Raw genomic sequence first — 14,524 nt, 5'->3', positions numbered from 1 at the left:
ACAATCTTCTTTCTTTTATGTTCTGGTGTAAACACCAGACACTGAAGTTGAGGTTTACCTTTTTGTTTCACAGAGCTGCTCCGCTAAAGTCATGTTTTTTTTTGTTTTTCTCCCCTCCACCCTGCCCTGCTCTCTGCTCGTTGACTCTATGGTGAAGGATGGAGAGCACGACAAAACACAGATGGTAATAAAATGCACTTTTAATAATAGTAGTAAATGTTGATATTTTTTTAATGATAGAATTACTGTCACTTCTTAATTTGCTCGTGTCACTGTAGTTACTGGACACTTGACTATTCTGTCTGGACACGGTCAAAACCTCTTCTGTCAACTATTTCTAATGCATGCTTGACTCTGTCATTGAAATCTGCACCAATTGCTTGTGAATGATTATTATCCTCTTCAGTTTCTGCTTGGAATGTCACTCCTCATTCTCTTCCCCAGTATTAGATACAAAAATGATAGCTTTTCTTTTGCATATGGCTTACATTGGCCATTGAGATCTCATGTCAACATTTTAATTGTTTTTCAAGTAATCTGTTTTTTTTTAGCTAATTTCAGTTTTTGTTCCTTAATCTGGAGTCCCGTTTTTCTGTTTAAAGAAAAGAAAATCTAAATGGGGATTGATGACCCATGATGTTCCTAGCTTTTAGTTTGGCAAAATTTGATTACTTCGTTTGCTGCCTAACAATCATTACTTTAAAATCTCACATCTCCTCTACTGCTGTATTTTTAATGTCATTAACACTTTTTTTTTTTTGAACTAGTCCAGGGGTTGGCAACCTTTACCACTCAAAGAGCAATTTGAATCTGTTTCCCACAGAAATTCAGACACAACACCCTTCTGAAAACCCGGTGTTTCCAGTGAATGGCATAGTTTCACTGGTTTTTAAAGTTCGGGAAGAGACGTTCATTTTTTTTGGATCGTCTGTAATTTAATGGGTTACGATGAGAACTATTCCCCGAGAGGCCACAAAACTAACAAATACGTCATAATTAATCAGCAGTTAATCCACTTTTTTCTCATCTGGATCAGGATGTTTTTGGGCAAAGCTGCGTGTTTATTCTGGGATGTCTCGCCACATTTGAGACTTTGTTGTTTGCTAATTCCTCATTACATATTGACGATACTGGTAAAGTTGTTAAAAGCAAACAAATCTGCTCAGTTGCCATTAAACGTACTGTTGTCTTCAGGAACTTCAGTTTTCTCAAAATCCTCAATCGTTGTCCCACCTGGGTCGGAACATTGTTGGAATTACACGCCGTGTCGTGGCGGTGACACAGGTCGACAGTCACATAGAACTTTACTTAAAGAATGTCTACATTTAGATGTTTTTTATTTTTTAAACCTAATACTCAGCCCGTTAGTTTTTTGTTTTGTTTATAATTATTTTTAAGAACCTTTCCTGTTTACTGCTTGCCAAACCTAGTCGTCATCACAGAGGAGCCGCTCCAGGGACGAGCAGCTCCTGGTTCAGAGCTGCTCACAAAAATAAAACAGCTGGAAGACAGACGACCTGGAGAGGTTCTGCATGATGAGGCTTTTATTTGCTCCTCATTCAACCTCATTCAACATGTACTGTGTTTTTTGAAGAACTTTCTCTGTTCCGCGTTCACACCTGCATACACGTGTGTTGCTGCTCTCTTCCTTCAGCTCGCTCGCACATCCCGACGGCGTTAAAGGCACCACAACCATCTACAAAACCACAGAAAGCACATGAATGAAAGGTTGCCATCCCCTGATCTAGTCTTTTGAACATTAACTTTATGGATTCTTTTGGAATCATCAGATGCAAAATGATGTTGGAAATCTGTCAAGATAGATCCATCCGTGCATTTTCTTAACCCACTTTATCCCTTTCGAGGTCATGGGACTGCCAGGGACTAACTTGGCAACTGTTGGGCAAAGACAGGTTACATCCTGAATAGGTTTTAGTTTGTAGAATTGTAGAAGAACTTTTGGAAATATCATTAAAAAAAGCACATTAAAGTTAGGGTATAGAAGTACAATAACGTATAAGTAGTTGGAACATACTGTATATGTCTGTAGGGCAACATGTGAGTTGAGCTTTATTCAAGTGACCTTGGCTCTGAGGTAAAAGCTTATGATTAATGGAGTAGTGACTGTATGTGAGAACTGGACTGGGTGAGTGTGACGTCACCTGACTTACTTCCACTTCCAACCAAATCAAGTCAATTTTCAGTCAGCATTTTTATTTTTCACCGTACAGACGTCGCCATGTTGGAACCAGAAATCGTCAGTAAGCAGTGATTGTTCCAAGTTGGTCTGAGTCAACATTACTATGGCAACCACTCTCTCCAATCATGAGTGAGCTTGTTAAAAGGCCACACCCCTCTTAATTTTAAGCTTGCTCTGGAGAATCTGTCAATCAAATGCTTTGAACATTCAGTGAGAGACCACATACTTTTATTAAGGCATTTGATAGGCCAGTTTATAACTCAAATAACTTGCACCAGAGAAAAAATAAAAAAAATGTAACAGAGCAAGAATGGTTATTCTGACCAATATCAAATATAATTACTTGGTACTTCCTGTTTGGAACGCAAGGTGGGAGGGGTCACTTGATCCAGTTCTCATAGATAGACAATAGTTGGGCCACATGTTGATCATTAAAAGTCCTTTGCAGCACCGCTTCCTGTCTAGCTGTTTGACAGGAAATGCTTAGAATCCAGATTGGAAGGTATTGTTGTGACTTTCTGAAGGCTTGGGTTAAAAAAAATCATTTGCCTCAAAATCAAATCAATCTTTACTTATAACATGCTTTATCAGTTTATCAAATCCATTATTCCCTTCACTTAAACGTAACTGCTTACAGTAAATTTTAATCAGGATTCCTAGTTTTAGTCACTAGTAATGGTTGTAATTCCATCTCTGAATCCTAAATCACTTGTGAATAGAAATCTGATGCCTCAGTTTTTGTTTTTTGTTGTTGGTCTTTTGGCAGTTATACCTAAAACTTTGTCATTTGTAAGTATAGCTCAGTTTTATAAATTAAATGTAAGGGAAGGATAACTGGGCATCAATTCCCACTAAGAAATGATTTCTTTTCCTCATGTTTTTAAGCTGTAATGTATTTTATTTAAAACTCTGCTTCAAGATAATGTACAGAGAAAGTGAGTACTGGTATATTGTTTTGTAGTTAATGTGTTTTAACTGAACAATGTTGAGTTATGTAAAAGGTTCGACTTATCTGAGGTTTTGCTCTCTGTTGAGACTGCTTATTGCAGAGACACACATGAATAACAACACAATTTGCTTGAAAAACTTCCCATCAACCCCTCTGACCAGTCCCTTGCCTTTTGGCCCCCTCTTGGCATTCTGGGTAATGTTGTCATAGCACTTTATGTCACTGTTTTGTTTCACTTAATGTGCCCTAAAATCCGGCGCTCCTTGTCTAGAACACAAAATGAAAGTTGGATTGATGATCTGTTTATTGACATTGGGCCTAATCTGAACAACACTGCAGTCAAATCCTATATGTCCTCTATACGTTCAATGGAAAGTCATTATCCTTTAATAGCTGACACCTTTAATGATTCATCTCTGGAGAAGAACTGGACTCCAGTATTTTTCTGTTGTTTGAGACTCTGAGATAAATCGACGATTCACATTTGCTTCATTAAAAAAAATCTCTGAATCCATGAGATTTTGCTTTTCATTTTTTTGTTCAGTCTCAGGAAAACCCTTAGTTTTAGATGGACATCATTTAAGCAGAAATCAATGGCATCTGTTCTTCAAAAGGCTGCTGTTAAGATTAAATTAGTGAGGATTTTGTTTCAAATGTGTTTTTCAGTCTAAACTGGATATGAAGTTCTCATGAGTGCAAGGCTATTTTTGTTTAGTTTGCATTTCGGGGAGATAAGGGATTCAGCTGGCACGTTAGTGCCTGCAGATGGCTGTTCACGTTGGTGTTTCGGTGTCGTACTGTGATGTCATTGATGGCTGCAGTTGGCAGCCGTGGTGCTGCCTTTTTTTTTCTTTCCCGTTCACACCACCAACCCTGCACACCAATATCCCAACGGAAGAATCTGAAGTTGTCAGCTGCTTCAGCGGAAACCTTCGCGTGTGTGTAAACTCCCTCTTTTAGATCTTTACAGGTACATGGACTGGCTCAAACTAGATGAGAATCCAGGCTGCGCATGGGCACATGTTTTCTCTATCATGGCTGCAGACCATCATGGCTGGGTGAAGCATCATTAAGCTGAGCTAATCATTTGCTCGATGTCCCAGATTCGGTGTTTGCTGGTGCTTGTGACGTGTGGGCTGTAGGCTCAGTATCCCTGAACCAAGCGCTTTAGCTTGTGTTTTTACGAAGGAAATTAAACTTGCCACCTTGCTGCTTGATCTCAGCCTAGTTTTACAACGAACTGAAACTGCACATCATGTTCACAGGATGTAAATATCAGGAGTGTGTACACGTCAAAGCCAACATTTAAATAAACAGCCGGGAAAAGACCACGACTTGTTTGAATAGTTGATGAACACAAACACATTCTGTCACTGTTCATTATCTGCGCCTCATTTTCATTTCTTTTCAACAGAGGAAGGTTTTCTGCTACAGATATATACGTATTATCCTAAACTGTTACTGTTTTAGTTTATTTGCACATTTTTAACTGATATTTGGGCCGCAGTTCTCATAAAACCACCAACATGTTAATTTAGCTGTTAAAGTCATTATGTGATTAACCGTAAGCCATTATCTTTATTTAAAAATAATAATGAAACTTAACAACCTTAATAGATGATTGAACAGATTTCTGAAAAGAAATTGAATTATTTCAAAACTGAAAAAAATTGGGGTTGACTCTCAAAACTTGAAATGGTTTTGTGTTAAAGTAAAACAAAAAAATTACATTTAACTGTATGAAAGACCTTCTGACAAAATTCCAGCCGTCGTTTGACTCTGGAGAGACACTTTAAACATTCACGAAACATGCCATAGGTCTGAATGAATTCTGAGTCCAAAGTTTGACGTAAACATGTGACTGAGTGGGATAAAGTGCAAACAGGCTGACGGGGGAAAAAAGAAAAGGAATAAATAAACACAGAGGACTTAGACGTGCAGGACTGCATTGAAACGATGCATTTATCCTGGCAGGAACATAAAGAACAAAGTGAAAATCGACAACACAGTTGCTGTTACTCACAAAGAAGTTTGATGAGTTGATGAGTTAATGATGCATTAACGCTGCATCTCTGCCTTTTAACAATTTAATGTAGTTGAACAAACTGGGTTTGGTTCTTCCTCCATACTTGATGTTTTCAAAGTGGTGTAAACAAAGTGTAGATGTCCAAATGGTCCATGGATGCGTTTGAACTTTACTTTCTCTTTGTTGACAAAAGCAAATGAGACGAAAAACTCGTGCTTGATGAGCTTTATTAAACCTTTAATAGGATGCAGGTTCCTCTGACTTTGCCTTCAAGCCTCTTAGAAGTCTAACGGTTTCACAATGCAAACAGTCTGCAACAAAAGATGCGATGACGATGGATGAGGTTTTGCTTTTGCGCACATCAACAGTGTCCAAGGTTCACAGTGATTAGTAACTGGCAGGCTGTGGTGAAAATCACAAGAATCCGATGCGGGCTGTTGTGTAGGATTCTGCTCTTTTCGCAGCATTTCTTGTTCTCACCAGCCACCGTCATGATCATTTTTAGGCCACTGACTCATTTGGCACATCAGAGATGATTCTGTTGAAGTGACTGTTGGATTTTGCAGAACTGCTGTCATAGTGAAAGTGTAAGAAGTGGGGAATGCAGTACATGGTGGTGATCTGCATGTGATTGGCTGAAGGCTGTTTATCACTTGAGCTCTCTTTCTTCAATTAAGCGTGCTTCATGAAAACTGACCTCACACAGGCAAGAAAACTTCCTAGTTTAGATAAAAACAGGAATAATTGGATGTGGTACCAAACAAACACATTAAAAAAGGACTTTTTCCCCTCTTATCTTAAGGTGTGCTCTGAAACACTAATTGCATCTCCTTCCCTCTGGTGAAAAATCAATCCTTACTTGTTTTCCATGGTAAATTAATTATGATTCCATCCGCAGCTCGACCAAAATGAATCTTCTGGGGGGGGGGCAGAGTAGCGGGTGGCTTAGATGGAGCCCGAGTGCCACAATGTGGGTGATGTGAAGTGTGTTGTTGTTCTGAAAGGGCTGTGTTGACAGTCACGGTGCAGTGAAGTACAACTGCAAACTTAAGCTTGTGAGGCTTACTGTAGAATCAACAGGTGGTGAGTGTCATTATACATACTGCCCTGCCTAATCCTCTTCAAACCCTCTTAGCTGCCTAATTTGTCTCCCTCATCCTTTTCCCTCTTCCTCCTCCTTCCTTTACAGGTCAGCACAACTACTTGTGTGCAGGGAGAAATGATTGCATCATTGATAAGATCCGCAGGAAGAACTGCCCCGCGTGCCGCTTCAGGAAATGTCTTCAAGCTGGAATGAACTTGGAAGGTAAACACCTTGACGTTTGGTGGAATTGGATCTGCGAAATATTAAAGAGAAATGTTTTTTGTGCTTCAAAACATAACAGACCTGAGATTAGAGCAAAACAAATCTGTAATTATTGTTTGAGAAATACATTCATTGACCGATTTGTAGCGACTCTTTCCCACTAATTTTGCATTTTTTGAAAAGGCAACACATTCTTCACACACTTCACTTATTAGAAATCATTTTTGAATTTGCTGTCCCTTTAAAACATCACAGGGTTTGTACAATATAGCTTCTATAAATCAAAGTTTTGCCCCCCAGGTCAAGGGAAGGGGGCATTTGTGTATGTTTTTAACATGGAAGATGGGAACAAAATAGAAGTACAAAAACTGAACAATTCTCAGGTCAGGAGGAAGGAGATCTCCCTGGAATCAGAAAGAAGACATCACAACTTCTTAAAAGCTTTGAGATAATTGTCACACTATTGAAGGCTGCTACTCTTTTGGCCTTTAATATAATATTTAAAGAGAAGGAAAAAAGGCAAAGGTGCTCTTTTCATTCAACATGAAGTAGAATTACATGCACAGAAGGTGAGGCGGGAAGACAGGAAGTGGGATTTGATGGACGTCAGAGTGTCATCAGACAGCCTTCAACCTGAAAGCCTTATAGTTGCCATAGAAACACCGGGAAAGGAAATTAAAAAGAGTAGAGTGTGGGAAAAGCATCATCTTCTCTGGTAGGCTCTCAGCATATAATATAAGTTCTATTTTAAGTTTGGAAAATGACAAAATGATGCCCAAATAATGTGGATGGAGTCACTGTGTTGATTAAAAGAAAAGAAGAAAGGAGTTTAAAGATTTCATGGAAATCTCGTATCACCGGTCTCACTAGTATTTGAAAGGTTAATAAAACCTAAACCTAGAATTCATTTAAGAGAACTTAAAGATTTTCAAGAAATGTCCCTAAAACTCATTTGAAAATAATAAAAAAGAGCAGGGCCCTGAGTCTACAAACGCTTTTCAAACAACATTTTTAAAGACCCACTCCAATGAAAATGCGGTTTGTCTCATGTTTATGTGGCATTTTTCTGATAATAGAGGACATTTATAAAGAAAAAAATGCATTTTTGAGAATTTCTTTACTCAAATCGTTATTACTCTGGACGAAAAACTGCTGTCTGAAGTAGAGCTTATTTGCGACGTAGAAAGTACGCTGGGTGGGGCGGGGCGGGGCGGGGCTGGGCGGGGCGGGGCTCAAGCTTTCTGCTCTGCTCCATTCTGATGCATCCGCTGAATTCCTCGTCTGAGCTGGCATCTGGCTCAAAACTGTATGGCTGGGTAGCTCCAGTATTGCTCTCCATTTTTTTTTTGCACCAGGTTGGGGGTGTGTTGGGCCTTAAACTAGGGTTAGAGCATGTAAACAAAGAGCTCTCAGCAACAGGGAGGGAAAGAGGGGGGCATGGTCGTTCTGCGCCAACGTCCTGCCCACAACTCTGAGGCAAATTTCTAATGAACTACTGCTGCTCTGCAAAAACAATGTTTTAGAAAACGACAGATTTTTCAGTGTTAGCTGAAAATGGCATAATCATATCCCAAAAACCCTTGGTAAATGGTTTTAAAATGGCTCAAATGATGATAGGAATGGGTCTTTGAACCTCCCCCTTGAATGCATTTAGCAGTTCAATGCAAGCCGCTGCAGCCTGTTGGACCTTACACCAATTCAGATGGACATGTCGACTGATTTGCTTTTTGTTGCTTTCCGTCTGGTCGCTTTAAATCTGGTGTCCAGCGAGGAAAAACAAGAAGCTGATCAAGATGAAGCGGCCTTCAGGCTCATCCGAGCCCGTCAACAACAACAACAACCTGCCTGTCCCGATCATACCCAGGAGCATGCCTCAGCTCGTGCCCACCATGCTGTCTGTGCTCAAGGCCATCGAACCAGAGGTCATCTTCTCGGGCTACGATAGCACGCTGCCGGACACCTCCTCCCGACTCATGAGCACTCTGAACAGGCTTGGAGGGCAGCAGGTCATCTCTGCAGTCAAGTGGGCCAAGTCACTGCCAGGTAATCAGAACTTCTTCGCCTAAGGCTCCTTTTATGGGTCTGCTGCAGGTGACCAGTAGTTGACGTCTGTAAGGATTCATGGGAATTTCTGAAAAAATAGTGCTCGCTTCTTTGAAAGGAAGTAGACTGTAACCTCAACACTTGTACTTATTAGTCACATTTTGAACACATTTAAATAAATGTTTGAATGAGCAGTTTCCATCTTAGATATGCTGAGAAGCCGAAATGACCACATGGTGTGTTATCATCGCCTAGTAGAGACAGAGCATCACAAAAGTACATTGTTCTAAAAAGGCCTTAATAGTGGTTTATCTCCCTGTAAATGCTCTAAAATAGAAAGAAGAGACAACAAATGTTATCTCGAAAAATGGATTTATATACATTTTTTTTCTCTATTTTGTGGATCCTACAGTAAAACTTTTCAATCTGTATGTAATCCTGTTGTTCTGTGCATAAATAGCTTACTATAGAACTTGTGCTTTGGCTCAAATCTGCATAGTAAAAGTCTTGGTCATGTTAGGAATAAGAGGACTGCTGAGAAGAATGAAACCAGGAAAGCAGATTTTCAAAAAGATGCATGGATCAGTGATTAGAGCCAATCCTTAAACTGGAATCTACTTTTAAAACACCGTTAAACGTTAACTCCTCTAAATATGAAGGAGCCCCCCCCTCAAAAAGCCCCCAAAAAACGCTGGTTTACTGACTATCAACTCCTACTTCAAAAAGCCAGAGCTGGAAAACGGGAGGAACCACCTTTGGGTCATGAGAAAAAGAGGCACATGACCCGGTAATCTCTTAAAGCATTTGCTTGCAGATTTATTAGAATATTTCTGAGGGAAAGTTTTGCTGTGAGGCTAAACCTCCAGCTCTTTTTCAAACTGTTTTCAAACATGTGACTGTATGAGGGAGACCAAAAAAACAAAAATCCATTTTTCTATTCCTGTAACATCCCACATTTATGTAGAACTAGGCAGATTTGTGTTGATCTTGTCTAAAAATAGGAATCACTTCCTTTTTTAGATTTGTTAGCTAAAAATAGATAAGAAAAATATCCTTTTATCATGTAATGTTTATTCTTTTAGTCTGTTACTCATGGGATTCCTCCCTCCACCTCAGGCTTTCGTAACCTGCACATTGATGACCAGATGACGCTGCTGCAGTGCTCCTGGCTCTTCCTCATGTCCTTCAGTCTTGGTTGGAGATCCTATGAGCAGTGTAACGGCAGCATGCTCTGCTTCGCCCCCGATCTCGTCATCAACACGTGAGTAGAGAACCCACACGTTGCTCAACGGTCTTCGTTTTACGACGTAGATACGACACGTCTGTGTTTTCTCCCTCCTGGGCGTCTGTTGGTTTCTCTTGATCCCAACTGCCTGAGTCTGACTCACAAGATGCTGGGAGTCAGTCATAAAGTTGATAAGTTGAGCAAAAGTATAGAAACTTAGGACTTAAGACGTGATCTTATATCTGAGGATGTGGTCAGGGGAGATTTCATCAAGCAGCAGCGTGCATTATATATTTTTTTGGCATGGGGGAAGCCCCTGGCCTTATATCAGTGTTTTAAATGGTTGGTAGTCAGGGCTGATATCAGTAACATTTTTGTCTTTGAAGCTCCCTATCAGACTCCATCCAGTTAGATTCCAAAACTTTAAAGGGTTAGTATGGAGCAGCATAGAATTACGGTAGCTTGGTATCTGTGACAAACAGGTTTGTGCTCTTTTTTCCTTCAGTTTCAGTCTGAGGAGAAATCTTCTCACTGAGGATCCAGCGTGGCACTGGATGTACATTTATAGGATGTTTACTGCTTTGTTTACCTTCTAGAGCAGAAAGTAAACAGTCTGTGGAGGCATCTTACAAAGTCAAATCCCATCATGCTCTATTACAACCTCCTAGAAGTATTTTAAGCATCAATTTTTTGGGCTTAATCCAAACATTTAAATGGGACTGCAGGCTCTTGGAACTGTCAGAAGGATTGTAAAAGCCTTAAGGTTAAGCACCGTTTACCCCCTCAAACGGTGGAAAAAGCTGGATGATGGGGGGACTTCTGCTGAGAACGCCACACATACCTCCTAGCGAAGCGTTAATGGGAATGTGGTACCAGGAGGAGGCCCCACAGCGGACTCAGCCTGGGAGAACCCTGGAATCTCCATGAGGCCGGAAGAAGTGACTGTAGCTCATTCCATCTGAGCTGTGCTTTCACATACAGTTAAAGTCTGTCCTCTGAAGGCCTGGTTTTGTGGAGAAATGCTCTCCTGAGACCTCTTGTGCTTTTCTTTGGGAAAACCTGTTCTGAGAGGAGAGGGGGAAGAGCAGACCTGACGGGTTGTAAGCAGCACAGCAGACGTTCTGCTCCGTTTCACCCTGCAGGATGTGGGCGTGTGCCTAAACACAGATGGTTACTCTCCTATCGTCTGTGAGGTTGCAGTGTGGCCCTCTGAAGTGATCAGAGAAATGATGCTTTTTTATGAATTGTTGTGTGAACCTGCTAAAGCTGAAGGCATTGTCTCTCCACACCAGAGATCGCATGCAGCTGCCCTTCATGACCGACCAGTGCGACCAGATGCTGAAAATCTGCAAGGAGTTTGTCAGACTGCAGGTGTCCTACGATGAGTACCTGTGCATGAAGGTTCTTCTCCTGCTGAGTACAGGTAATTCCACTTTGATTCTTCCAAAAGCAGAACAAAGTTTCCACTTTATGTACGTGTGTGTGTGTGTTTTATTGCTTCCTTATCTTTTATTCAACAGATTGAAACATCCTGAAATATTAAAAACAGTATTTTAATATGAGCTCTAGTATCTGGGGAGATGCTTTTATCTCTGTTAGATGGAAATTAGTTTTCATTTAGATTCTGTCCTTTAGCAGTAATGTTTCCCTCTACACTTTTAAAACGATGCTTCCTTTGAGGATTTAGAGATTCTTCATTTTCATAAAATGAGTTTCTATTTTATATAAAAGCCACAGAGAAACAGAAACACATGACTATTTATTATAGGTACCCCTACGTGTAGTTTACACAGTTTCCTTCCACTCAACTCTGAAATCTAAGAAAATTTTACCTTTTAATGCAACTTTATTAAAAAAAAATCATCAATTTGGTTGATTCCGAAATGACTTTTTTTGGGAGCAAATTAATCCCAAGATTGCTTTTATGTTGTATTACAAAGCATCTCATTACTTTCTGTCAGATATAAAAATAAATTGAAATGTCAGACTAAGACTTCCTCCCTTTTAAAAAGAGGAGGTCAGATCCAAGTTAATTTAAAACAATTTTGTTTCCTGCTTTTCCTCAGGGGCTGAATTATGACTGATTGCTTTAAAATGAGACAACAAAATTAAATTTTAAGAGACTCTTTTCACGGTTGTGAACATTTTTGGCAGAAGGAACATTTGTATCCTGAATTAATGCTTAGAATTGAGAGGCTTGGAGATGGAATCAGAGAGGGGGGGCTAACTCAGGGGGTCGGATGTCAAAATATTATAGGACATGTCAAAAACTGTATGATGGTTAAATTTCCTGTTCCTCATGTTTAGTTTGATTTGATCAGGAGAAGAGATTGTTTTTTTATTTTATTTTGTAGTAAATCGTAGTGATTTGGTGGTATAAAGACCCACTCTGGTCATCTTTGGATCTATTTTAAAAGCGTTCTCAGTGTCTTTTAATCCTGCACTTTTTAGCCCAATAAAAGAAAAAAGCCTGTAGCGTTTTTTTCCGACTTAGTTTCTGCAGAGCGGCAGTAGAAATTCACCTCTGAGTTGTGGGCGGGGCCTTTGGGGCAAAGGAAGCCCACCCCCCCTTCCCCCTCCCCATTGCTGAGAGCTCTTTGTTTACACTCTCCCACTAGCCCCTGACACCCCCAACATTAGCAATGCAACAAAAATGGCGAGAAAAAAACTGACATCAACCAAAAAGGACGGGACCGAAGCGCCACGCAAATGAAGGCCATCCAACAAACCAAGACTACAGTTAACAGACACACAACATGTCACATCCATTTGACAAATATGCAACAAAATACTTACATACAGGAACACATGTTCACTAAGAAACATGTGAATGTAGCTAGTTTTAATGGTTTGTTCCTGAGCGGTTTCCATTTGCTGCTTAGAAATAGAAAATGTCCTCTGGTTTCATTTAATTGGTGCTTATTGTGACGGTCTGAACTGAAAGAGCTGTTTTGCTGGCATCAGAACCCTAGATGACAGATTACTCCCAAAAAAAACAACCCAAAAAAGTCTGTTGTGTCCTTCCTCCCATGCACACACATTTCTGCAAGGCCTCCCTTTCATCTGATTATGTAAACCTGGCATGATGTCATGCTCCTGGTGGCCGCGCATAATCTCTGCAAGTGACTTTGAGCTCCGGGCCGCTCGCAGCCCGACCAGGAGCCCATGTGTCGACCTGGGCGCTGTGAAAACTGCACAGTGGTGGATTTTGAACCGGCTTAACAGAGCACAAATGTCTGCAAAACAGTCCTGCGTTTGTCTTAAGCGTGCGCAGATATTTGCTGCTCCTTGTGGGTTTGCGTCCAGACCACAGAAACTCAAGCCGCTCCTCGGCCGCGGATGATCCTGGCGGTTTATTTTCCACTGCCTGCAGCGATCCGGTCATGTGTGCTCCTGTGTGTTTATCTAGCGTCCACGAAGTCTCCCTGTTGTGGTCGGAGGAGTTATATCTTAAATGAAGTTTTAATAATGTCATTTACCGATTACTTTCAGCAAAAACATAAATGCACAAGAGAAATGGCCCCATTAATGCTGACTTCTGCGTTTGCAGCCCTCCAGATGGCAGAGAAGATTTTGTTCTGTGGGGAATTAAATGCACAAAGAATAGTCTGATGTTTTCAAATGTTTTTTAAATTACGAACGCCCTTCTTAAGCGGAGCACGATAAACTTATTTCTGCAGATTGTTATCTTGCAGGTGATCAAACAAAGGTCTTTTTATGCTTTTTAGCTTTAGAAACTTTAGGAAAAAAGGAACTAGTTTGTTTAAAACAAGTGGATTATAGATAGAAAAGCAAATTTACGTTACTCAATAAACTCCAAGCAAACAAGAGTTTGCACTTTGCCCCTGTGGTCCGTTTGGTAAAGCATAAATTACCTTATTTGAAAAATCCATCTCTTTTTTTATTATTTCCTATCAGTTTGAGTGACATTTGGAAACCTTTGCTGTTGCTCACATGTGATGACATCACTGATGGGTTGTTTCTCTCTCTGCAGTGCCGAAGGACGGCCTGAAGAGCCAGGCGGTCTTCGACGAGATCCGGATGGTCTACATCAAGGAGCTGGGAAAAGCCATTGTTAAGAGGGAGGAGAACGCCAGTCAGAACTGGCAACGCTTCTACCAGCTAACTAAGCTACTGGATTCCATGCAGGAGGTCAGAGCGGCCCACACCTTCACCAAACCCACAGATCTTCTCGTGTCCTATGGGCAGTTTTCTTTTGAGTATAAATAGATCGAATTCATTTTTAACCATTATTTTAAATGAACCCCAACCCCCTTTTTTGACAAATATTAGTCTGTAATCTCATGGATAGTTATTAGATGACCACAGAAATAAAACATTATCTTGTCATTTTTAATATTTCTAAGCATCTTCTGTCGGCTGTGTTTCTTAGCCCCGCCCCTCTTGACCTTTCGGCTCAGTGTTGACGTTATCTTAATGAAATAATCAAAGTCTCCCAAACAGTTTACAGTGTGGAAGCGTTCCCATGCTGCATTCACACGTCTTCCTTTCTGAAGATCCTCCTTCTGTCAGGAAAACAGCATGTTCCCGTTCTTAATTCCACTTTTACTGAGACTTCTTAGATTCAATATTACTCCATTAATTATGACTAGAAGTTTAGATGTTCTTGTTTTTATTCAAATATTGATGCCTTTTTTTCTTTTTCATTGGTTGCGTTTTAAAAGAAACTAAATGTTAATCGATATCAAATTGGTCTTTACTTAGAAAATCCATATCAATTCATCGAATCTCCTATTTTTATTCCCTTTAAAGAC

The 14,524-nt window shown here is 40.3% G+C and overlaps 1 protein-coding gene across 6 annotated transcripts in view; it reads left to right on the top strand.

Annotated features, from left to right (window-relative positions):
* nr3c1 (nuclear receptor subfamily 3 group C member 1) overlaps positions 1–14,524 on the top strand; it is a 53,593-nt gene that overhangs the window by 35,725 nt on the left and 3,344 nt on the right. For 5 of the 6 annotated variants that reach the window (XR_002874560.1, XM_023962107.1, XM_023962104.1 and 2 more), the window contains 6 exon segments: positions 158–184; positions 6,365–6,481; positions 8,249–8,524; positions 9,641–9,785; positions 11,042–11,172; positions 13,744–13,901. Coding sequence is in view for 5 of the 6 variants with exons in the window: in XM_023962107.1 (XP_023817875.1) it covers positions 158–184; positions 6,365–6,481; positions 8,249–8,524; positions 9,641–9,785; positions 11,042–11,172; positions 13,744–13,901 (854 nt within the window). In the remaining variant the exon portion in view is untranslated. 6 annotated transcript variants of the gene reach the window in all.

Source organism: Oryzias latipes, chromosome 14 (assembly GCF_002234675.1).
Source record: "Oryzias latipes chromosome 14, ASM223467v1".
Lineage (NCBI taxonomy): Eukaryota > Metazoa > Chordata > Actinopteri > Beloniformes > Adrianichthyidae > Oryzias > Oryzias latipes.
Note: the sequence above shows the minus strand (reverse complement) of the source record. Positions and strands in the feature narration are given on the sequence as shown.